The sequence below is a fragment of the Manacus candei genome, unplaced genomic scaffold (assembly GCF_025592945.1).
Source record: "Manacus candei isolate 608988 ecotype Guabito, Panama unplaced genomic scaffold, ASM2559294v1 h1tg000014l, whole genome shotgun sequence".
NCBI lineage: Eukaryota > Metazoa > Chordata > Aves > Passeriformes > Pipridae > Manacus > Manacus candei.
The window spans coordinates 80,832,341-80,858,969 of NW_026138062.1; the positions used below are offsets into that span (position 1 = coordinate 80,832,341).

At 41.0% G+C, this 26,629-nt stretch overlaps 2 protein-coding genes across 3 annotated transcripts in view; both read right to left on the bottom strand.

Annotated features, from left to right (window-relative positions):
- The window catches only part of FCHSD2 (FCH and double SH3 domains 2), a 114,280-nt gene that overhangs the window by 34,413 nt on the left and 53,238 nt on the right, over positions 1-26,629 (bottom strand). For both annotated transcript variants that reach the window (XM_051779500.1, XM_051779501.1), the window contains exons 4-8: positions 20,344-20,420; positions 18,958-19,102; positions 16,818-16,951; positions 14,785-14,839; positions 14,039-14,167 (exon numbers count right to left, since the gene is read on the bottom strand). In XM_051779500.1, the coding sequence (XP_051635460.1) occupies positions 14,039-14,167; positions 14,785-14,839; positions 16,818-16,951; positions 18,958-19,102; positions 20,344-20,420 (540 nt within the window). The remainder of the gene's footprint in view (positions 1-14,038; positions 14,168-14,784; positions 14,840-16,817; positions 16,952-18,957; positions 19,103-20,343; positions 20,421-26,629) is intronic.
- The window catches only part of LOC127467504 (uncharacterized), a 229,949-nt gene that overhangs the window by 24,743 nt on the left and 178,577 nt on the right, over positions 1-26,629 (bottom strand). The gene's annotated exons all lie outside the window — the stretch shown is intronic.

Below are 26,629 nucleotides of genomic sequence, written 5' to 3' on the forward strand. Positions count from 1 at the left end.
AGAAGAGAAGAGATTTTTCCTCTGCAGAGAAGTTTCCCCCACTGCCAGCAGAAATTAAAACTCAGCCCAGCCAAACTTTGGTATCCAAAATCCTCTTTATATTATTTCCCTCATCCTCCACCACCAAGGAATTCTCAGCACAGGGGGATTGTTTCCTTACAGACACTAAACCTGCCTCAGATTTCCTCGTGCAAAAAAACCCACGGCCATCAGGAATCCAGGAGAGGCTGTCACCCAAACCAGCAGCAAACTGGGAATTCCTTTCACTCTCACACTGGAGCTGGTTCCCTCAGCCATGTCAAAGGCCGGGCTTGAGGAATCACCAGCCAGGGAAGCTCCTGGAGGCTCCCCGAAAAAAAAGAAGAGCCACCAAAAGGCTGGGAGAGAGCTATGGGATAAGAGCTCCAGGCTCTTAGGAGGGATGGTAGCTCCACTAAATACTCTGTCAACCGGAATTTTTCCAAAAATTCTTATTAGAAGACTGATGGGATAATAGCTGGGATGTTCGACTGATGAAAAACTCGGGAAATTCCCAACAGCAAATCCACAGAAAACCAAGAGCAATGCACAAACACAGGTTCAGCTTGTCTGTCCTGGGGTGGGCACAGCTTTCCTGGAATTCATCCTTTAGGAGACACATCACCAGGACAGCACCAGGATTTTAACACTCCCCGTGCTTTCATCCCTGCAGGGATGAGCCCTGGAGTTCCCACCCCATTCCAAGGACATTCATTCCCACATCAAACACAGGCAGTGCCAACAGCACTTGTGCTCACAGGGAATACAAATGATGGATAAAATTGCCAAGGCTGGGAGAATCCCAGCCTGAAACTCCCCCAGAATGGAACTGCAGACTTTGAGCTGTTCCTAAAGCTTTCCAGCTCAACCTCTGCTAAAAAATGTAAATAAATGATTGAAACTTGGCACAGCAATTCCAAGTGCTCTGTGTTTGCAGAGCAGCTGCGATTTCTGCTGTAAATCAGGATTTCAGAGCTCTTGGAAACATTCTGTGTATCCAGTCTGGGAGATTTCCTCAGATTTCACAGAATCACAGGATCATTAGGCTTGGAAAAGACTTCCAAGGTCATCAGGGCTAAGCTTTGACCAAATCCCACCGTATCCCAAAGCCAGGGCTGGTGACTCCCCCCCTCCCTGCTCAGCCCATTCCAATGCTCAACCAGCCTTTCAGGGAAGAAGTTTTCCCTCATGTCCAACCTGAGCCTCCCCTGGGGTAATTTGAGGCCATTTCCTCTCGTCCTGTCACTGCTCTCCCGGGAGAAAAGGCAGATCCCACCTGGCCACAGCCTCCTGTCAGGGACTGACCTGGATCTGAGCACAGCTCAGGAATTCTTTTGTATCAAATATTATTTTGTACCTCACAGAGCGAGATTAACGTCAACTAAAATTAAGGAAAAACCAAAAGAATTTCACTCAGCGAGAACAGAATCTTTTAGGCTGGAAAAGAACTTTCAAATCATCAATTCCAACTAGAAAACTGTGTATTTAATTCCTATTTTTTCTCAGCTCATTCTAACCACACTGGTTTGGGGATTTTTTCCTTTTCCACCTTCAGCCTGTTCTGTAAAAGCACTTTCTGATCTCTCCCCTCCCTTCATGTCAACCCCAGATGCTCTTTTTATGTTAAATTCCCCAAAGAGGGGTTCATGTCATCGAATTTAAGTCTGGACTTGGACTCTCCTGGTGCTTTTTAGAGGCAAAGGAGAGGAGCTGGTGCTTCTGGGGTGGGATTGCTGCCTTTCCAAGACAGGTGGTTAAAACAGATCAGCTGCAAGGCAGGATGCCAGGGGCCTGTTCCTCTTCACTGAACAGCTCCCCAAAAACTAGCTCAGAAAATTGCTCAGATAGAGCTGGGGGAGATGAATCCCATCCCCACACGTGGTTATTCCCAATTATCCCCTACTGAGCACCAGGAATTAATTCACCTCCAGCCTCACTTTGTGTTCTGAGGAATACAAAAAAAAATAGTAATTTGATTATTCCCCCCACTCCTCTCACAATGATCAAGCTCTGAGAAGCCAAAAAAACCCCCCAATGTGATAAGGAGACATAAAAAAAGATATATAAGGCAGGACATCAAGGAAAATTGTGACAAAACATTAAGGGAGCACCCAAACCTGTCAGTGTGTGATCCTGAGGTACAGCCCTGCTCCTTTCATTCATTAAAAGAGGTTTCAATGGGATAAAGCTCTTAAATACTGATGAGAACTGAAGTTATAAAAGTCAGTGCAGCATCACACAGGCACAAGTAAAGCCAGGCCTAAACAAGCAGCTCCCAGGCCTAAAAAACTCCTCAAGGCACAGGGAATGTGATGTCCCACCAGCCCTGGGGTTTGAGGGCTGGCTGGTTCCTCATTTCCAACCATCACGGATTTAATCCAGTCTATAAAACGGATTTAATCCATTCTGTAAAATTATCACATCAAGCTGGAGGTGGGAATATTAAAACAAAAGCTTTGACTTGCTTGTATGATCTCAATGAACGTGCCCATGGGATTTTGTCATTTCAACCTCGTTTACTTCCCAACTCTCTGACCCAAAGCACTGAACAGGTTTGGACAGGAAAAAAAAGTCTTTCCTAAAATCCCTCATCACAAAACTTGAAGGGGAAACTATGGGGGTGGAAAAAAAAAACCCAATTCCATAAAGCCAACAGCCATTATTCCTCCACAATGGCTTTTGTTCCCTCTCTGCCTCTCAGGAGAGCACTAAATCACTTCCTGAACTATCACAATCCCACTGAAAAACCTGTCTTTTTTGTCAACTTCAAAAGGAAATCAAGGGTTTCTTTTTTAAAAAAAAACAACAAAACAAATCTGGCATCAAAGCCAAGATAATACAAAGTTAAGTGGCACAGAATGACAATTTGCAAGGAGAAAAAAAAGTCAATGTTTTTTAAGAAATCATTTCTTTACAGTGGAACTGTCACATTAAAGGGGTGAAATTCCTTCCCCCCCCCCCCAAGTCCGAGTTTGAGAAGATAAGGCTGAAATTGGAGCTGAGAAGAAGCTGTTAACAAATAAAACCAAATTAAAGTGTATTTTTATACACAAAATAACAAAAAAATACAAGTGTATTTTTATACACAACCAAATTAAAGTGTGTTTTTTGTAAGAAATCCTGTATCTTAAATCCATAAAATTATATATGCAGGGGATGGGACAAGAACATTCTGATTTCAACATCCAAGTCTCACTTAGAACTTTACACAGGAGGAAAATTTCTGTCCCAGTTCAGACCATCATTTTCAGGAGGATTTTCTTCTTATTTCAAGGGATGATATTGAACATTTTTGGAAGTTGGATGTGTTGGCTTTAATCATTCTACACTTTATAAAAATTCCCTCAAAAGCAAGGATGGAAATGAAATTATTTGAGCTATTTTTAGGACATTTGGTTGCCTTTGGGATGCTGTTACTCAACTAAGATGCAAAAGAGATCCCGCATTGAATGTTTTATATTCTTAATTCCAGGTCTCTTCACTAAAACATTGACAGGTCTCAGCCACACTCCATTTCAAAATTACAATTTCAATGTCTTGGAGAAGACAGAGAATGAGTTAAACTGTGTATTTTTTTATTTTAAAAGCAACCAGCAAGACAAAATGGCAAATATTTGTCCCCCAAACAAAGCAGAGCAGAGTTGGACGAAGCCACCAAGGTGAGTTTTCCCTTTTCTCCCATTTATTTCTGAAATAATCCTGGTATTGTCTTGCACAAGAACTGTTAAAAGCAGTGTTGAATAATAATAATAATTTCTGATGAATAATTTTCCAGTTTAAACTCAGCTGTTCAAACTCATCCTCTCTGTAGCCACCAGGTACCAAACCCAGCACTAAGGTAAAAAAAAAAAACAATTAAAGCCACACTTGTGAAGCCATGTGGGTTTCACTGACTAATTAATATCAGTCTCATCTGAATCATCACTGCCCAGGAATAATTGGGTCTTTTCAAACACAGGCAGCTCTATTTTTATGTGTTTTTAAACTGGAATCCCACGTTTGTGATAAACCAACCACCAGACTGGGGCTGGAATGAGATGATCTTTAAGGTCTCTTCCAACCCAATCCATTCTGTGGATCTTTGAAATTAAGTTTGTGTTTAGAAACATCAAATTTTTTTAATCAGATGATGAAACCCAACACTTCATGTGGCTCATTTTGCCTGTGCTGAGCATCAAACCCCTGGACAAATGCTCGGGAAGCTGCCACTGCTTTTCAGGAAACCATGGAGTGATGTGGAAGGCCAGGAATTTCCTTAATGGGTGGAGGGAACACAACAAAATTAGGGCTGATCCTGCAGCCTGAAACCCAAGAGATAAGGGGAAAGAAATGAAGTGAACAAAAATCATTGTGTTTGTGGAGTGATAACTTTTCTGTGGAGTCAATGGGATTGAATCCCAGCAATGGGATATATTTTTTCCTGTGTAGGAATCAAAGCAAAACCCCCAAATTAAAAGGGAGATCTGTATCAGAGATTCCACCCTCTCTCTGTTTTATTACACCCCCTATTTTGTATTTATATTAAAATAATTGATACACATTAACATATTTATATTAAAAATTAAAATTAAATTCTTACACCGCCCTGTTTTTATTTGCATTAGAAACCCTGTTTTATCCATCCCTGATCTGTTCTGCCTTGCAAACCACCTGCAACCCATTAATTTCCATCCCTTATTTTCTGTAACACACTCCCAACTTTTCCTCACTTCACAACCCAACAATAGGAATTCCAGAACAAACACACTGAGTGAAGCTTTCGGAGTGTTTGTGTTTAAAACTCGTGCCTAAAATCCACTAAATAAACTGGGAGATCCCACAAGTCTGGGAATTTTCAGTCGAATGGTTTTGGTCAATGAGGCTCCACCAAGTGCTTTAATTTTTACATGCAGAGAAGATAAAATGAATATAAAAAGGAAAGGTTGGGGTATGGAGAATTATAGATAAATTATCAGGAATTCTGACTATTTAGGCCTCAGTTTTCATCCTTCTGGGGCTGGAGAGGTGAAGAACAGAAGCCTCTTTCTGTATTTCAGCCAACAAGAGCAACAAATCTCCTTTTATGTGACAGTATTTTAAACCTGGTCTGAAACTCCAAGGTCATGAAGCCAACAACTGGGATCAGCTGGACTTGCCAGCTCAGCAGGATCCAGGTCCGGGACACGTCACAGCGTTTCCCAAGGACTTCCCAAGGACGTGAGGACAGGAAGGAAGGGCAGGAAAACCCATCCTTTTCAGTTAGCAGTTACATTCCACAGTGATTTTCCTTTAAAAATGCTGATTCCTGGGAGGAATTTCTCCAGGGCATCCATTTCTCCCCCATACAGAAAAAAAGCTTCTTATTTTCCCTTCACAGCTCTTCCATCTCCCTACGCTTCGTCCCCGCCCAAATCCTTCCTTCTCCAGCAGCATAAAAGGAATTCAGAGCTGGATTTGTCTGGATCTAAATTCCCAACAAAGCCAAGATCAAAGCCCCAGCAGCGTCCCTGAACAACCTGCCTGGAGCAAGAGCTCCAGAAGAGTTTCTCATTCCCTGCAATCCCGGAGGAACAACTGCACAGTGTCTGCTCCCATCGGGGATTTGAAGGCTGAGGGCTCCCTCCAAACTGACGTGGAGCTGCTGCCCATCCTGCCTTTTGCAGGAATAATCCTGGTTTTTCTACCAAGCCAAATGTGGCAGGAGGGAAAGCTGCCAAGGAAAGATGAGGACAAAAACCAACTCCCTTCTCTGGAGCAAAAAGTTCGTGCTGGACTCACTCAGCCTCCCAGGGGAAAGGACCATCTAAGTTTTAGCTCCAGATTGGAAGTCAGAGGGAGAACAGCCACAGTTTGCACCCAAAGCAAAGCAGGGAGAAGCCAAGGCCATAAAATGATCCGTATCCCAGGACAATCTCACACAGCCAAAGCTGCCTGTATTGCTAAGTCTGGTTTAGGGAGAGCCAGATCCAACTTATCCTGGAAGTATCACTAGTTCTGTCTGGGAACATCTGAAACCCGGTGGGATCCATCCAAGTTTAGAGTCCTGAGCACAGGAAGGACGTGGACCTGCCACAGCAGATCCAGAGGAGGCCACGAAGGTGCCAAGAGGTTCTGAATGAAGAAGGTTTTAAGAGGCCCTACAAAAAAGATCCTCAGACTAAATATAAGTCAGACTAAAATACAAGGACCGAGCCCAATTGAACTATTTTTAGGGATTTTTGTAATCCACACACAGGAGTAACATGTTCTTAAAAGGAAACCAGCTCAGAGTGACTTCAATAATTATAGAATCACCAAACAATGCAGGAAGTTATCCCCAAGAATAAAGGGAAAAGCATCACAGGGGCGATGCCAAAGGTAGAGCAGCAGGGAAGATTAATCCAGGCTTCCCAAATTCCACCTGGGAATTCCACGTGCCAAGTGGTCCATTCTCATTTATTCCCAAGGGAATAACACTCCCAACTTATGCCCCCACTCCTTCTAAGCACCAGTGGGCGAAGACAGAGATAATCTGAGTCTGAAGTCTGGAATTAAAAATACTGTGAAAGGTTTTTTTCCCTTTTAAACAGATTCCCCCTAACCCCATCCCAAAGCCTGGCACAGAATCCCCATTCCAAGCAGTTTTCCTCACCAAGGATTGACGGGGTGGTGCCATTTCTTCCAGCAGCTGAGAGGATTTTATAAATCATTTTGTTATTTGATAGGAGACAGTGAGGGTTAAAGTTAAGCTTCTTTTCCAATTCATTCAACCCTGTGAGATTAATGTTCAAACCTTTCAAAACCCACTTAATTTCACAACATTAATGGTCAGATGTTGAAATCACACAGGAAGAGGTGTCCCAAGAATCTGGGATTTCTTGGCTACAAGGCTGCCTTTAATGCTTAGTCTTTGCTATTAAATTAAGACTTTCAGCAAAGTTAATTCATTGAAGGCCCTTTTAAACCTGAAATGGAGCTTTTAGACCCAAGTAAAGAAGGGTCTGTGCTCACTGTGAACACTGAGACACAGAATTCAGCGATTTGTACCTAAAATAGATCATAAAATATGTGTCATAATGTCACATGTTTCCAGTTGCAGCTTTTCACCCCCCCACCTGCCTCCCAAACAAAACCAGACCAGGTGCTTCCTGAGCTTGGTTCTTTCTCCTCCCGAGCTCCAGAGCAGCTCCAAGGCTCCTTTCTGGCAGAAGGAATATTTTGGGAACTGTTCTCATTGTGTTACAGCTTTGAAACGAGATGGTAAAGTTTCATTTCCTGTTCAGAATGAGCAGTTTTATGACGGCTGACAAAAGTCTCCCCAAGTCCTGAACCCTCAACGGTTTCTACATCAAATGTTTCAAAAGAAAAAAAAGTTTTAAAGTTTGCTGTTCCCTTCCTCAATTTGATTTCTCCTGGATTCCTGCTAAGCACCTCCTCCCCCATCTTAACCCTTACACCGCCTTCCCAGTGCCCTCTTCCTAACAGGGATTTGGAATGAGTTTTTTTGGCTTTCCAGTCATTTTCCTTGTTCTGCTGCCTTGCATTCAGCCTAAATCCCTGATCGCTCTCCTCCTCTGCTCTACCCTGGTGAGACCCCCCTGCAGAGCTGCCTCCAGCTCTGGGAACAGCAGCACAAAGACCTGGAGCTGCTGGAGAGAGTCCAGAGGAGGCCCCGGAGATGCTGCCAGGGCTGGAGCCCCTCTGCTCTGGAGCCAGGCTGGGAGAGCTGGGGGGCTTCCCCTGGAGGAGAGAAGACTCCAGGGAGACCTGAGAGCCCCTTGCAGGGCCTAAAGGGGCTCCAGGAGAGCTGGAGAGGGACTGGGGACAAGGGCCTGGAGGGACAGGATACAGGGAATGGCTTCCCACTGCCAGAGGGCAGGGACAGGTGGGATACTGGGAAGGAATTCCTGGCTGTGAGGGTGGGGAGGCCCTGGCACAGGTTGCCCAGAGAAGCTGTGGCTGTCCCATCCCTGGAAGTGTCCAAGGCCAGGCTGGAGCAACCTGGAATAGTGGAAGGTGTCCCTGTTCCATGGAAGTGGATAATCTTTAAGGCCCTTTCCAACCCAACCCATTCTACGATTCTGTGATTATTTATCTTTATTCCTTCCCACGTCATTCCCACTCCCTGCACCACCAACACCAGCCTCCCATTAACTTCCTCACATAAATCCATCCAGGACTTTTTCTGTGTAACCACCTATCCAGGAAATACCTTTCTTGAGCATCTGTAAAATCACACCATGTATTCTTCAGAACCAATCCTTTTCTAAAGTTATTTCTCTGAAAACACCAAAGGAACACTCCCTGCAAAGTCAGCAGCATTAGCAAGAAATACCTTATTTTACCAGGAAAAATGATCATTGTTTTAAGATAATTTAAGATAATTTAAGTTGCCCTGAGTTATAGATCAGAAGTGGCTAAGGCCAGGTTGGATTTGGAGCAACCTGGGATAGTGGAAAGTGTCCCTGCCCATGGCAGGGGGTGGGACTGGATCATCCTTAAGGCCCTTCCCACCCAAACCATTCCATGATGCTCTGACATATATACACCATGGATAGTGGTGGCAATCCCACTTATTAAGGCCAATAAACCTCCCCTGCCTGTGGTTTTGCCCCCAGAAGTTGTTTTATTTCCAGGGAAAGCCACTTGTCACCTCCCTACAAATATTTACTCGCAGCCAGCCAGAAAGCAAATGCTCCCAATTGGAATTAGCACATGTTCCATGGACTTTGAAAGAGCTCAAATAGAGCTCAGGGATCAACTGGGAATGGGACAAATGAGCATTTAAGGAAAAGCCTGAACGAGAGCCCCCAACTGTGTGTTAACGATTCCCTCATTTCCGGGGCTGCACAATCCCAGTTCAAGCAGGGCCTTAGTAAAGGAATTCATTTCCCCAAGGTCTGACGTGCAGGGAATTCCCTGGAAGGGAAAACAATGTGGGATCAGCTGTTGGGAAGCCTTCAGTGAGCATCCTGTGGAACACCGGGATCATGAGTTGGGCAAGGCCTCCCTTCACTGTTCCTCCAGTCTGGAACACTCAGATCATGAGATGGGCAAGTGTCTCCCTTCCCACCTCCTTCATTCCCAGGAATAACACAAGGAAGCCACTCGCACTCCTTAACTGACTGCAAAGGAAAGCTCCTGTGCCCATGTGATGCTGGAGATGATGCCATCCATGGGTGGCTCAGCTGGAATTACAAAATGCTTGTTCTTTCACTTACACCAGTCCCCTCCACGTTTTCAAGGGAGAATTACAGGATCTTGAAAGAACAGTCAGCACTGGATTAATAAAAGAGATTTATGGAAGCTCCAGTGACTTCCAAATTGTTTTGTCCTGGTGCCATTTTTTTGTTGAGGGACAGAATTTCCATTTAAATTTCCACTTCTGTCAAAAGGAATTCCCTGGGTGCTTCTAAATCATCCCAGAAAGCCTAAAACAAAAACGTGGACATAAATCGATTTCTAACAGTGATAATATTATTTCTGCTCGTTCTGGAGGCTACAGAAATGTTCACCCATGGAAATGGTGCTCTTTTATTTATACAGGATACAGCATTCCTGGGATAACATTCCTGAGGCTTTCACCTCATCGACTTACTTCTCACTTCAAACAGAGCCACATGTGGAAAGAGCCTCCCTCACATCCTATTAATTTCAGGGAGTAAAACAAATTATTAACTGAAAGCCACCCAAAATGTTGAGTCATTTTTATAATTACTGCCAGTTTTAGTCGAATCTTATTTGTGCAATTCATGCTGGGAGCCTGAATTTACACTTGTTTTAAATGCTCATGACAAATGTTCAGGAAAAGTGCTGGATGACTGTGCTGAAAACAGAGATATCAACTGAGCTTCACAAAAACTCCTTAACAAAGGAAAAAACAGGGCTCATCAAAACATGAAGGTTCTGGCACTGCTGGGTCATTGCAGTTACTCCAGTTAACAGCAGGAAAAAAAACCCAGAAACCAGAAATCAGGGAATTCCAAGGAGAATCTTTCTAGCAGAAAATGTTATTTTAAGGAATGACAGAATAACTGAGGTTGAAAGGGAGATACTGGTACAACCTCTGCTCAGAGTTGGGACAAATAGTTCAGGTTGCTCAAAGCTGTGTCCAGTTAAGCTCTGACCATCTCCAAGGTATCAGGGAATCCTGGAATATGCTGAGTTGGAAGGGACCCAGGAGGATCATCAATCCTCCCTGAGACACTGCCTGTGTCTGACCACCTTCATGGCAAAGCCTTGTCCTTATATCTAACCAGGGTTTCTTATATTTAACCAGGACTTCTTATATTTTATCAGGAAGGGTTTCTTATATCTAACCAGTGTTTCTTACATTTAATCAGGATTTCTTATATTTTATCAGGAAGGATTTCTTATATTTTATCAGGAAGGATTTCTTATATTTTATCAGGAAGGATTTCTTATATTTTATCAGGAAGGATTTCTTATATTTTATCAGGAAGGATTTCTTATATTTTATCAGGAAGGATCGCTTATATCTAACCAGGGTTTCTTATATTTAACAACCAGGACTTCTTATATTTTATCAGGAAGAATTTCTTATATCTAACCAGGGTTTCTTATATTTTATCAGGAAGGATTTCTTATATCTAACCAGGATTTCTTATATTTTATCAGGAAGGATTTCTTATATCTGACCAGGATTTCTGATATCTAACCAGGATTTATTATATCTAACCAGGATTTCTTATATTTAACCAGGATTTCTTATATCTAACCAAGATTTCTTATATTTTATCAGGATTTCTAATATTTTATCAGGAAGGATTTCTTATATCTGACCAGGATTTCTTATATCTAACCAGGATTTCTTATATTTAACCAGGATTTCTTATATCTAACCAGGATTTCTTATATTTTATCAGGAAGGATTTCTTATATCTGACCAGGATTTCTGATATCTAACCAGGATTTATTATATCTAACCAGGATTTCTTATATTTAATCAGGATTTCTTATATCTAACCAAGATTTCTTATATTTAATCAGGATTTCTTATATTTTATCAGGAAGGATTTCTTCTATCTGACCAGGATTTCTTCTATCTGACCAGGATTTCTTATATCTAACCAGGATTTCTTATATCTAACCAGGAAGGATTTCTTCTCTTTAACCAGGAAGTTTCAACTTCTCCACCTCCTTTTGCCACCACATCCCACAAACCCCAAAGCCTGGCTCAGCCTCCTCCAGCTTGTGAGGGTGGGCACGGCTGCCCCATCCCTGGGAGTGTCCAAGCCTCCATCAGAATCCTTAAAAACAGGCAAGGATGTGGAAAGGCCACAACTCCCCTGGAATTTTAGACCTGTGGAACCAAGAGAGCAATGGTGGAACTTGTGCCACCCACGTGTGAGCAAAGAGCTGCTGCAGGGAAATGATGTAACACTGAGTTTCTATTTCAACCTGCCCTGTCATCACTCTCGGATCAAAAACAAGAGCCAAATTATACAATTGCACTTCCTCATGTCGAGCAAGCTGGAAAGTCCAGAAAAAAGCAGCAAAGGTGACTGAGACAACACAAAAAACCCCTCATGAAACCACAAAGACAAAGCACACCAGCTCTTGACACTGTTCTTCCAAGGCAGCCCTCAAGGACCACACGAGGCAGGAGGTGAAAGAACGGGTTTAAAAAAAGCAGAATTATTATTTTACACCTGCTGCTACTGCTTTATGGAAAATTTGTCAGCAGGCAGAAAAAATTAACAGTTCCCCAGTTCTGGCACAGGTTATCCCATCCCTGGAAGTGTTCAAGGCCAGGTTGGAGCAACCTGGGCTACTGGAAGGTGTCCCTACCCACGGCAGGGTTTTGGAACTGGATGATCTTTAAGGTCCCTCCCAATCCGAACCATTCTGGGATTCCATAAAATTAAGATCACACAGGTTTGCCAACAGTTTGCTGGGGTTTCTTTTTTGTTTTTTGGGGGCTTCTTTGCGTTTTTTTTTCTGTTTTAAATTTTGTAATGATATGATTATCCCCTACAATATCATTCAGGATGGTGAAGGAGTTTTTTAGCTCCAAAGCTGACTGTGTGTTTGGCACGGAGCTCCACGAATTACTCAGCTCCACAAAGTCCTTCTCACACCCCAAGGCAGATTTTTCTTTAAGAGATTTCAACTTTGAAACACGAGCATTCAGATTATGAAAACTTATCAGAGAAACAACATAAAATACTTCATTAAAACATTTTTACACTGTGTCAAAGACCTTGGCAGAGTCCTGAGCTCCTGACTCGTGTGCACCCACCTGCCATGAGCTGTCCCTCCTGTCACCTACAAGAGGGCACAGTTTGAAACCTCAGTTTTGGTTCCTTCTTTTTTTTCCTCTCTTTACATAATCTCAGAACTATTTCAAGTGTCCAGGACACCTGGTTTGTTTGGTTGGGTTTTTTTTTCCCCACATCAATGTTGCCTCATTCTGAGTTGCTTTAGAAAGTCATTCCTTAAGGTGGTTTGTGAGGGGAACTCACAGTGGTGTAATTGGAAAAATTAAGACAGAACTGGTAAAACAGTAATTACCAATAGGATAATTGTAATTATAGGTAAAAGAGGATAGAAACAATTCTCAGTTCTGTTAAAAATGCTGGAAGTATTTTGTGTTTTCTTCCCAGGCATCCCTGTTTGACTTGAGATGGCTTTTGTGCTTACAAACACGGCAGAGCAAATCACTCTTTCTTTTCTGCACAAAAAATAAAGCAGCATATCCTAAACTCTTGAAAATCAGCAGGAGCTGTGTGTCACCAGGAATCCTGCCAGTGAAAATGGCCATTTGTGCCCGTTACAGAAAATGAAATGAGGCCACGGCGTGGGTCTGTGATTTATTTGTCCCAGGAGCAGCATTCCAGAGCCGGATCCAAGGAACAAACCTGGCAGCAGCTTCCTCTTGGGAGCAACCCAAGGTGTCCCCAGCCCAACAACACTTCTGCAAATACCTCGTGCCACCCTAAACCAACACTGTCACTGCAAAACATCCCCAGCCCTCCTTGCTTTTAATGCTTGAACCAACTTTTATTGGATTTTAGTGCTTATAAGCCACGTCTGTCCAGCCAAGGGATGTCAAACACTACCTGTCTGTGTTAATCCAGCTGGCACAGGATGCCAGAACCAACCTCTGACCTTCCAAAAGCACAAAAACCTTCGAGACAAATCACCCAAACTGCCACCTCTGACCAAGTGTCACCAAGTGCCAGCGGGCAGGGGTCAGATGGGATATTTTCACATCAATATATTGATATTTTCCGCCCCCAGAGGATGCAAAAGGAGGCTGATAATGCAGTGATTTGTTGTAATTTCAAATGCAAACGACAGACTTTTCAGCTGCCAGCTCTGATTGCACCACTTGGAAGGAGTTTTTAAAGGGCAAATTATTACAGTTGGAAAATGTCAGTGTGTGAAATGCAACTCCACAAAGTGGGAACGAGCTGATTTTACCATTTCTCTGTAACCCTCTTCATTCTGAGAGACGGGAATAACGTGCATTTAAACAATTCTGGGATGAGACTTAAAAAAAAACCACACAGTGAGCAATCAGATTTGAAGTTTTTAAGTGTGTCGTTTCCTATGACTTCAAGTGGCTGCTCTTGGCTTGACTTGGCCAAACGCCACAGGAATGTTCATCTGCTCTTCCCTAAAAATCAAGAGGGAAACCAGGATATTTAATAATTTTAGTTCATTAATCCCACCCTAAAGTGTTCTGAGGAGACACACATAGGATTAAGGGATAAAAAAAATCCCCAGCCCAAGAGGAAAACACAGGTCTTACTTTACCAAATTCCTTTATCCAAGTGAGTTTTATCCACACGAGGGTGGTTTTTTTTTTTAATTCCTTTATCCAAGTGAGTTCTTCAGAAAACAAAGGGATTAAAAAATCAAGTTGACAGCTTTGTTTTGGGGGCTTAAGTGGTACCAATACTGGACATTATTTCAGGCTCTACCTTCCCTCTCCTTGGAAAAGTCATCGTGGCTGCTGCAAACCGAGGTGGGATTTTGTCCTTTGCTTCCCAGATTTTCCCATTCCCAGCTCCCACGCCCGAATTCCCTTCCTTACCTTCATAATGTTCACTAAGTCTGTTTGATAGTAACGATCTTGGTGTGCATTGGCAGCTGCTAAAGTGAGGAGATAATCATTCCTGGCATGGATGGCCTTGGAATTACACTCGGATCGACGGGCTTTCAACTGCACCAGGAAAGGGAAATGAGAAGACAGGTAGAGGTGAGAAGTTAAACGACAAAACATGTCCATATAAATTAATTAACTGCATGTATTTGTATTAATATAATAAAAATTCGAGGGGATTAACAGCTGCACAGTTTTCTTTATACCATTTATATCACATCACATTATATATTATATTATATGTATAATATAGATATATAAAGGGATTAACAGCTGCACAGTTTTCTTTATACCATTTATATCATATCACATTATATATTATATATATAATATAGATATATAAAGGGATTAACAGCTGCACAGTTTTCTTTATACCATTTATATCACATCACATTATATATTATATTATATGTATAATATAGATATATATAAAGGGATTTCTGATGTATTTTTCCCTCATGCAACTGCAAGTATGGTCCTCAAAGAACAGTTATAACTCTAATTAGAAAAAAAATTTAATTGCAAATCCAATCCTATATTTGTGCTCTGCCCAAAATGTGCTCTTAGCTCATCTCTTATTCCACCAATTTCCCTTCCAAAATATCCATAATTCAAGATAATTTGGCGCCTTTGCCTCATAAAATCAGCAGCAAAACACAAGTTTTTCTTCTACTCACCTTCACACTTGCCTTCTGTAAGCTTATTCTTGACTGGAAAAGACTAAGTTTGGACCTGGAAGAGGAATTAAAAGAAGGAATTATTGTCTTGGACAATATTTCTTCCAAGTACAGGAAATACAGGTCGCTGCATTGTGCTGCAAAATTTTAATTGAAATAACTTTTTACACCCGAATTTTTATTTGTGTGAGTCTGAACAAAGCTTAAAGATGAAGGAAAACCTAAGAAAATATGCTGAGCTATTCACTGCACCCTCTGGAATATTTTGCACAGATTTGGGAACCAAATTTCAATCCATCCCAAAAGGGAAATTGGGTGGTGGCTGCAACTGCAGTCACTGGGGGGGTTGATGGATTTGGAGGCATTTGAACCATGAAAGGAATATTAATGCAAAATCAACAGCAATTATATTCCAGGAAGCTGGAAGAGTGTCCAGGTCCAAACGTGGATTTTTGAAAGCAGAATTGGTCTGATTTTTATATCTGAATCTACGAAGCATAAATTAGAGAAGGACTTTTTCTGCTGTTTCAAGGAGGGTGGTTTAAAAAGCAAATAAGAAAACAAAATCAAGTAAATAGGTCTGTTAATCCAAATAACACTCCAGAATGAATCCATTCCAAAATTCCCAAGCTTGGGTTTTTGGCTGGTTGGTTGGTGTTCCTTTACTTTCTTCAGGTATTACAGGGAATTTTATTGAAGTTCTTTTCATCAACCAACCCTCAGAAAGACAGAAAAAATCTCCAAATTGCATTCCCTGAGAGCAATTCTGAATAACTTCTAAAAATACAAATTTTTTAAAAAATTATAACAAGGGTGAGGCCAAATTCCAAATTGAAAACATGTGGGAGTTGCTTTCCTGGAAATAAGGAAATCAACCTCTTTAGGATGTCAAGGAACAGAAAAACCTCAAAAATTGAGCTTGAAAATAAAAGTAATGTCCTGTTTTCCCCCCTTCCAAATGGGCTGATCCCAGATTTGAGCTGTGTGGAGAGAAAATGAAACCTGGACACTTTAACATCACAAAAAGTGTCACTGGCACAGTGTCCTTTAAAAATGTGGAATTAGAGGAGTTAGTTTAACTCCATTCCTAAAGAAACCAACCCAAAGTTCTAATTCCATATCAGGGTGTGCTTAAATGGCTACAAAAATGTGTGTGTGTATATATATATATATATTTCTTATATATATGTTTATATATATTCTTTTAATATATTTTATATATATTCTTTTATATATTTTATATACATAAAATATTATTATAGACAATATACATATCATATAATATAGTATACATATATAATAGCTTATATTTTATATAATCTATTATATATTCTATCATAAATATCAATAATTATACCTAATACATTATTATATTATATTAGATATAATCTATACTATAATATATATAGTATATTGTAGGACATATAGATGATTATATATAATACTATAATAATAATGAGAAATATGTAAAAGAATACATATAAAATCTATGAAAGAATATATAAAAAAATCTATAAAAGAATATATTAAAATCTATGAAAGAATATAAAAAAATCTATAAAAGAATATATTAAAAATCCATGAAAGAACATATAAAAATCTATAAAAGAATATATAAATCTATAAAGGAATATATATAAAATCTATAAATATATATATAAAATCTATAAAAGAATATATATAAAATCTATAAAATAACATATATAAATATATAAAAGAACATATATAAATATATAAAAGAACATATATAAATATATAAAAGAACATATATAAATATACGAAAGAATATATATTTTTATATCTCTATAAAATTATTATACACAAATGATTTATACTGAATATAATAAATGATCTATAATTACAGATAAACATCTCTTTGTGAAAAGAAAACAAGCCCTATTTTTGCCTGTATTTACTCTGGAAAAAAACCTGGCAGGAAGCTCACTGAAAAGCAAATTTCAAGTGTAAAAACTAATGGAACTGGGCTTTTTAAACCTGCAATTATTTCTACATATGTTATTAGAAAAACATACTTGGCCTCAATATCAGCTTTGTCCCGCACGGCCTGAGCCATCTGTTCAGTCTCAAAATATTTCTTTTTGCCTTTAGCTAAATCTTTCACTGTCTCCTGGAGTTCAGTTTGGATCCTTGTCAGCTGCTCCACGCACTGAAAAAAAGCAGCCAGGAGAGAGAAATTCCATTTTTTTTCTGTCCAAATAACACCATCGTCCTTATTTTACTACTTTTCAGGATTAAAACAGTTTCCAAGTCAATTATTCCCCTCTTTTCAAGCTGATCAGAACATAAACCCACTTTCTTCCTTTCTTTCTGCTGCTGTTTCAAGTGTTCAAAATCAGTGATAACCCACGAATTCAAGCTCTGAAAGCTCTGGATGAGGTAATTACTTGAAATAATTGGGATACAACTGGGAAAAATCCAAAGGCAACCTGCTGGAGGTGATAAAAAAAACCCTGATTAATCTTTCCTTCTATAAAATTTCAAACATGAGAGAAAAGCTGCCACATAAAACACAATGGCAAGGATTATTAATTTTATAGTGTAATTAATTTTAGAGTATTATTACATTATTTTTATATTATTATATATATTATTTGAAGAGCTCTTTTTTTAAAAATAAGGATGTTGAGAGCTTTCCAACAAGTCAGGTTGTCCTCTTAGTGAACACCCCCCCCCAAACAGCTAATCTTCATTACACTAATTATCAATGCACGGAATTGTTAATGCATAAAATTATTAATCCATGTAATTATTAATTCATTAATCCTTTGTGTGCACAACTGAGAAATGAAGGGTAGAAAAATCTGTATATATTGTTCAGCTGACAGAGACCTAAGAGCCTGTGAGAAGGGGGTTTTGCCACATCAGTGGGTATCTGGATCCCTGAAGTCTCCTGGTGGCATCAAAAATTAAAATATCAAATAACCCCAGTTGTTAAAATCGTTTAAGAAGAGTAAAACAATCTGGCTTTTGCATCCCTGGGGAATAAAAAAAACTGTCAGGAGACTGGATGTCATTTTAGTGTAACCTCACAAGTGTTTTACTGACTCGGAACATTAATTTGGAAAAGCTTTTTTGTCTGGATGGAGATCGGGGTAATTATTAATTATTTAATTATTTATTATTATTAATTAATAATTACCAATTGTTTAGTTAATTATTAATCTGTCCATTATTTATCTGTTTGGAAATTCAAAGCAAAGGCTGAATTGTATAAAAAATAAACTGTTTGTGGAGGGAAATTAATGCCACCAAGTGGATAGTTATTCCATGTTGTAGGGAAATTGTGGAATACTTTGAACCAGACAATTGGAATAACTTGTTCTGCTGATTCAAAAGTGCAGGAAAAAAGGAACTTCTATGATTTATATAAAGGTCCCACTTTTACTGCTGACTCAGAAACACTGAACTAACAGCACCTGCAGAAGAATAAAATAAGATTATTTACCCAGTTAAGATGCTATGAAATTGCTCCAGCATTGTTTGGAAAACTTCACAGGAAAATAAAATTCCACAGGACAAGGAAACAACGTTAATAAAGTTAATAAAGTTAATTTTTCCTCAAAAAAACCCTTCCAGGGATGGGGCAGCCACAGTTCTCTGGGCAATCGAGGCCTCCCCACCCTCAGAAATGGCTTTGAAATGCAACAAGCAATTAAATGAATATTCAGCTTATTTGAACACTGTTTCCTCTGCAGGGATGAACAGTTTAATTGGAATATTTCCTTGGGATCCCCTGACAGGAGGTGGCTGTGCAATCCCCACACCTTTCAGATTGCTCAAGTCGTTCCTTCAGGTTTGAGACACATCTTTGCTTAAAATCAGAATTTATCCTGACAAAACCCACTCGGAATTGCCATGCAAACCCAATTTAATATAAGTTCCACAGCACAACGTGAGATTTGCAGAGATTTATTTGACCGACATTTAAAAATGTCTCACATTTTTAAAACCCCCGTTTTCCAAGTAGTTTTAACTCAGGATACTTAAAATTAACTCATTTTGATCCCTCTCCAACAAGCTGGATATTTATTTTTACAAGAGACTGAGAAGCACATACATTATTTTAGGATTTAAAATACTAAAAGATTTCTCATAACCATTTTTTCTCAAATAAAAATGACACCATTTCAAGGATTTCTTGAGCACAAATACCTTTTTCAGCTGCTGTTCCTTGAAGCACCGGACGCTCCTGGCTGGCTCTGAAATTAAGTTTTTATAGTTCTCACAGATATTGAGCCGGGACTGGGCCACCTGCATGGTGCCTTCCAAAAGGGATTTCCACACGGAATACATGCTCCTGGAATAATGGAACACAGACAGGGCGTGGGAAGGAAGAAAGGGAGCTCAGGGAGGAAAATACGGATTCACGGGATCTCCCGAGCTGGAAGGACCCACAAGGGTCACCAAGTCTTGGGCTGGTTTACACAACAGCAGCATTTTGCTTTAAAAACTAAATATAAGCACAATCCTTTATGCTGCTCTAGCAAATATCTTCACTTTTCACAAGAAATTTAACTGAATTTGCCCCAAAAAATAAAACGTTTCCATCCTGTTCCGCTTTCATGATTCCACTTCTTGCCAAACATTTCTGGTTGAATCTGTTGCTTCCACGGGACAGATCCTACAGAACCCAGATGTTGGTGATGTTGGTAAGATCATGATTTTGGACACCTGGCCATCAGGGCCCCAATAATCCACCACAAAAGCTCGGGAGGATGTGGAGGTGGAAGAAGGTGATGGGAGCTCCTCTGGAGTTGGCAGAAGGAAGGATTCCTGGAGCCTCCAGAGCTCCCAGATAGGGAGGGAGGGGTTTGGAGAAGATCCCTGGGCGCTGTGGGTGGACTTGGACAGGTGGGTGGGTGTTATGGGAGCGTTTCATGTACTCTTTAAACTCATAATTCAGTTTATTTCTCCTCAGACGCGCGAGCGGCGTGAGGCTGCTGAAAGGCCCAAACACAAATCTCTCAACGATTTCTCCCTGGTTGAACTTAAAACTTGTCAGAATACAAAGAAGACATTAAAATAAAGCATCTGCAAACCTCTCCCACATCTTTAGGAGGTGCTACTCCAAGGCTTTCAGCACCTGAGTCACGGCTGGTTTCCACCTCTCATGGGAACCAGAGGAAGTTTTGTAAACAACCATCTCTTGCTTTGCCTCCTCCCTCCTGTTAAATGTGATTTTTACAACCAAACTCCTAAATTTAAACCTGTTCCTGCCTTTTCCTCTGAAGAAATCCACATTTATTCCCCTAACCTTAAAGTTATTTGCTAAAATCTATATTCAGGCACAAGCACTGACACCTGAACAGCTGCACAATTACAACTTTGCTGTCCTTTCGTGCTGTTTTGTTTCTCCCATCTTCCTAAACATTCAAGTCATATAAACATTTATTTCAGCCTGATCTCAGGATTTTAATGGAAAACAAAGCAATGCTCTGCTAAAAAGGGGGAAAAAAAATCATTTTAACTCCAGACAAGCGGTGGTTTATTGTTAAGTAAAATAATGCCACAAATTGGGATATCCAACTGGTAAATTACCTATAATCACTTCGTTCATCAGCTTTTATCCCAAGCCAGTCCTTCTTTAAGTACTGACTGGCCAGCTTCTGGATGCTCTGTTAAAAGAAGGAGAAAAAAAAAAAGGTAAAAATCAGAAATAATTAAAATACCATTTTCGCTCTCGTGTCAGACAAATGAAAATGTACATCTGAGGAAGCCATCAATCCACAGCTCCAGTAAAAACAAGGGCAGGATCAGAGGCAGGAATATTGCAAGGCAAAGGGCTCGATTTGTCCCAGCTAAAAGAATCCCAATTTTTATTTTACGAGGGGTTCTCAGAAGCGATGAAATCTCCTTATCTTTGATGAGCCCCAGCTCAGATTCCCAGCTTGGAATCATCCCAGGCTGTTGCTCACAGGATCAGCCCGTTCCTCAGAGGATTCCAGGAGACAAGAGGCTGACAAATGCACTTCATCTTTAATTATTAATGTTAATTGTGCCCTTCAGTCTCTGCCTTTCACTCCGTGGGGCCTCAGAAAACCAATAACAACCTTTTTGAGTTCAAGGTCACAAAGCAGCAAAATTTAACCTGTAACCACACAGGGAGGGGAAACTGCTGGCACAGGTTCCTAATCCCATTTACTCCTTGGAATTGGGTCCCTTCAGTGGGAAAATACGATGTACATCATGGAACTCCTGGAATTCCGCAGTGGGTTTACAGACACTGAGCAGGATTCCCGACTGCTGGGTCACCACAATTCCATGGAATGCTCCAGGCTCCGGGCAGAGCGGCTGGAAAACTGGGAAAGGACAGCCTCAAGTTGTGCCAGGGGAGGTTGAGGTTTGGATATCTGGGAAAAGTCTTTCCCCAAAGAGTCCAGCTCCAGCTGCTCTGAACTGCTCTGGGGACCCAACTTTGGTGTTAAAGATGGGTTTTACCCTAACAGGTCCAATTGCTGGGAGCTCTTACTTCCCATTCCGAGTTTCCACACCTTCCCTGATTTCCACTGCTCTTTTCCCTCAGTTAAGGGTCATTTTCAAGTTCCATCTCCTCATGGAACATGAAATATCTGAACATATTGGTCACACAGTCAGCAATTTTTTTTCACGGTTAAATCTACGCCTGTCACTACAATTTCTCGTGTTTCCTTTTCTTTTTTTGGTCATTTTTCCAAAAAGATGCACAAATTGCATTAGGAAGCTGTTAAAAAAAAAAAAACAAACAGATAAAAGGAAAAATAACATTTCCTTTAACTCTAGCAGAGCAATTTGTGCTGAGGTTCAGAGCTTTATCAGATACCTCCACCTGCTGCTATTTTCATGTTTCCATCCCTTCTGCATTTGACTCCACTGCCTCAAGATGATGAACAAACATCCACAAACACCAAAAAAAGCTCATTGGCAGCTGAGGACAAGCTGTGCCAAAATTAAAGATGCAAAAAAAAAAAAGGCAGAAGAGGGATAAATAAAGCTATTTTTGCTCCTTGCTTCCATGAAGGTGCACAATGATCACGTTTAACAGGTTTGATATAAGGGGATTTAAACACAAAATTGAATTTGTGGAGAGGCAGGAACATCAGTCCGTGCAGAATGTTCCCCTGGAGTCTCCACAGAGACCTCTGAGCAGCTGAAGGGGCTCCCAAAGAGCTGGAGAGGGACTGGGGACAAGGGATGGAGGGACAGGACACAGGGAATGGCTTCCCACTGCCAGAGGGCAGGGTTGGATGGGATAGTGGGAAGGAATTCTTCCCTGGGAGGGTGGGGAGGCCCTGGAATGGATTTCCCAGAGAAGCTGTGGCTGCCCCAGCCCTGGAAGTGTCCAAGGCCAGGTTGGAACAACCTGGAATAGTGGAAGGTGTCCATGCCCATGGCAGGGGGTGGCACTGGATGAGTTTTAAGGTCCCTCCCCACACACAGTATCGCTGTGCTGAAAACCCATAAATACGCCACATTTCTGGGCATTCCAGCTGTTGGCAAACCTGCTCAGCAGATGGAGGGATGGGACATGGAATCGTGTCCATCAATCACCCAAGGAATCCACATGTCCAATGAAATTCTGCTGAACTCAGACCATGGAAAACCAGCCCAGTTTCACTCCAGTTCAAGTCTCCCAGAGCTGCAGTTCCCACTTGCTGTTCCCTATTGCCAGACCTTCCCTCCAGTCTATGGTTTGGGGTTTTCTAATAAAGTCAGTTGGACAGATACTGGGGCAGGAAACAAAAAAAAATATTTGCTGTAACCCTAACAAAAACCAATTCCTGACAGAAAAGAAACATGTCCCAGAGGAAAAGATCAGTCAGAGAAAATAGACAGCTTTTCAAAAGACATATTAATGCCTTTCAAAGCAGCCCTAAGGCTTTTATCTGTAATAATTCTGAGGTGCTGATGACAACCAGGTCCCCCCAAACCTATTATTAATTGCAGAAATCCTGACAGGCACTGGCTGATGCAACCCTGAGTTTTGGGATTATCACCCAGACAAATTCAGTGCTCCGTCTCATTTTGGTGTTTTCAATCTCTTGCATCACACTTTGATCCCTTCCCTTTCTCCCAAGCAGCTTTCTGCCATGATTTTGTTTTCTAAATGGGATTACTCTGTTTTCCAAGTCCTCTTCTGGCAGGCAAACACCTCACAAGGGTTTAATATCTCTCTCTTGACTTGATTTCTCTGGGAGGAATGAGGTTGTTCCTGATTAAACTGATGCCATGGAAGTGCAGACACCAGTTGTACCATTCAACACTTGCAAATTAAGGCTCTCCACGAGCAGCAAGGAAAAGTAATAGTTTTATTATATATAAATTCTTATTTATGTTATATATATATATATTTATATATATTATTTACACTGCTTATGTAAAACAGAGCTTTGCTTTGGTTTACTTTCACTTTTTTTGGTTTTTACTTCCCTGATGGTCTCAGCTGCTTCTCTGAAATCAGTCAGATCTGACCTGACTTCAGCAAGCTCAGGGAGCCTGACTCACTCAAACACAGACCCAAAATTCAGCAGACAACTTTATGGATCCCATGGATGTTTTTCCCTCACAAGAAGAGTAACTTGGAACAGACTTTGTGCTTTTTTGCCAACCTCTTCTCAGCATTTTGCCAGGCAGAAGGGAGCAGAAAACCCGAGTGGTGAGAGGACTCCAGCTCTGGAATACACTTTAGTCTCAGGATTAAACTCTGAGATAGTTATGATTATTTCAAGTCATCTTTTATTCACTAGAGCTGGATTGACTAAAATGTCATGATTTAATGGGAATGAGCCCTGCTCAGCAGGGGCTCCAGGCAGGGATCCCACAGGACGTGACGTGGTCCCATTTCCATGACAAGCTGTGGACAAAACACAATTATTTTGCTCAGAGGGCTTCAGGCAACAACACTGGGACTAAAGAGCTGCTGCAGCACAAATGGAAAGGCAAACAACCCACACAACAGCAGCACAGGGACTTCTCCAGCGGGTCCTGGTGCTTTCCAAAAGGATCAAAACGATTCCAGGACTGTTTATCTGCACTGCCTTTACCAGGGTTCAATGAGAGCTGAACAGGTTTCCCTGGTCCTGCAGCATCAATTGGAAAACTCCCCAGAAACATGTGGAAATCCCCTGTAAAGCTGCACTGCTAATCATGCTGCTTCTCCTTCCTGGACATGGGGTATTCCTTCCTACCACGAGATGATTCCACTTCCAGAAAATCTGGAATTTCATTCTTTCATTCACTACTTCTTCCCAAGCTGTGTCATCCCCCTTTTTTCCCCCTGATACTTAAAGCGTGACAAGAAAACAAAGTGGAAAGCTGAAAAAAATCATCTACAGCAGTTAAATATCACCTTAATTGTCCAAATTCTTTAAATGTCAAAGCCCTTCTCATTAATTTAAGTTAGAACTGTTCCTTCACCAGCAGCATCTTAATTCTCTCCAGAACAAATTGCTCCTGGAGTTTGGTATTTCGTTCTATTAGTCCTTAAAGGGGATTTAAAAAATAAAATAAATCCCCAATATCTGCTTGTTCCACTGGTGGAAACATCTGAAATATCCTACAGAAAGGAAAGGCCAAAGGAACAACAGTCCAGGAACAATCCTAACGAAAGCTTTTCCTTGGGAAAGCTCATGGAGTGTTATCCCAATGCCCAACTCTTTTTAATGTCCATAATATCACTTATTACTATATAAATATTTTTAGCAGGATGTTAGACAGCAGAGAAACATAATTTACAAGTGTTTTTAGTGCTTAATGCAAACATTTGCTGCAGCATCTGAACCAAAATGTCTCAGTTTTAATTTTAACCTGGAAAAGCAAAAAGAGAAGCCAAAAAATGACACCAAACTGGTGTTAAGTGGTTTGTCTTAACACTTTTTCATTTATTGATGCTTTTCTAGGAATTTAAACTAACCTGAAGGAGACAGAACTTAACTCTTCCTCCCTCAGCCCTCCTTTCAAAATTACAGATTTTAAATTGCTACACTAAAGACTTGCTGCCATCTGGACACATTCCAGGTTATTTTTCAGGCCTTTTGTTGAATTACTTGTTCAAAAATGTCTGTGTTGATGTTCTTACTGAACTGCTCAGGGATTATTTCGATGTATGTTTTAGGCAGCTTGAAGTTTTAGGGTTTCTCTTCTTGTGGGCACAGCGATTTTTAGCTCTACAACCTCTGAATAAAAATACATTTCCCAGCTTTCCAAGGCACCAAGGGAAGAAGTCTGAGCAAAATCACCCTGTCTTTGAGTGGGAAATGTGGAAAACTGCTGAAGATTGGTTTTAGCCTTCAAAATACAAGTAGTTCCATGTTTAAAACCACAACTCATGAGGTTCAACTAAATTAAAAGAGGGTCAATTTAGATTGAATACGTTTTTTAGGATGAAGGTGGTAAAACACTGGCACAGGTTGCCCAGAGAAGCTGTGGCTGCCCCATCCCTGGAAGTGTCCAAGGCCAGGCTGGAGCAACCTGGGCTAGTGGGAGGTGTCCCTGCCCATGGCAGGGGGTGGGACTGGATGGGTTTTAAGGTTTCTTCCAACCCAAACCATTCCATGACATTCTCTGGGAAGCCAGAAGGTACAAAACACCATTTGGAAAGATCCCTTTCCTCTAAGCTTTGAGGCACAGACCATCTAAAACTGGTATTAAAAGACTGAGGAGAACCAAGTCACGACTAAACCCCCAGTTTTCTCAATTTCCAAGTCTCATTTCGAGCCCTAATTTAAAGTCAAGCTTTTCAGCACCTTCCCCAGTGCCAAACACCACCCAAATCCCACACTGGGGAGGTGGTGGCAAACAAGAAGCTCTGCCATTCACGCTCCAAAGAGGAACTACCAGACCCTCCAGTCAGACCTGCTGGGAAACAAAGGCCACAAAGGAAACAAAATCCTTCCTCTGTCTCGAACTGTCTGCACAAACCTTCTCTGAGCAAACACTGCCAGGCAAGGAGGAGGTGGGAGACACCCACCACCTCCTCACCAGCATCTTCTCACCCATTAGGAGCAGAAAAAAAGAAGTGTAGCTTCTCAAATTCTCATTTTGCCCATAACTGTCCCCATGAGTTGAGTTTCGCTGAGTGAACCCAGCACATCCCACTTTTGTGTAGCATTAAATCCCACCTTTCCTGGAATTCACACCTTGGGGGGCTGAGGAAACCAGGGCAGAAATATCACCTTCCACAGCATCTCTTGGCTGGAGAACTGTCCAACCACTGCTGCACAGAATGGGAGGATCAAGACAGGATCTCACAGGCAAAGTGTGCACCACGGATTAAAAATCCACGTGAACTAATCCACCGGCCTTGGGGAAGAATTTGCAAGAGAAAAACCCTTCTGTGGAAGAATCTGGAAGAGAAAACCCTTGATATGGAAAAATTTGGAAGAGAAAAACCATTCTGTGAAAGAATTTGGAAGAGAAGAAACTTTTTATGGAAGGATTAAAAATCCATGTGAACTAATCCACCAGCCTTGTGGAAGAAAATTTGGAAGAGAAAAACCTGTCTGTGGAACAATTTGGAAGTGAAAAACCTTTCTGTGGAAGAATCTGGAAGAGAAAAAACCCTTGACATGGAAAAATTTGGAAGAGAAAAACCTTTCTGTGAAAGAATTTGAAAAGAAAAATCTTTCTATGGAAGGATTAAAAATCCATGTGAACTAATCCACTGGCCTTGGGGAAGAATTTGGAAGAGCAAAACCTTTCTGTGGAACAATTTGGAAGAGAAAAACCTTTATAAACCTTTCAGTGCACCAGGCAAAGACCTTCACACGAAGCACTTTCTACCCCACCACAGGAACCACTTTCTGAGACAAGACACTTGTTAAATGAAGTCACAAAAAGGTTCAAGTAG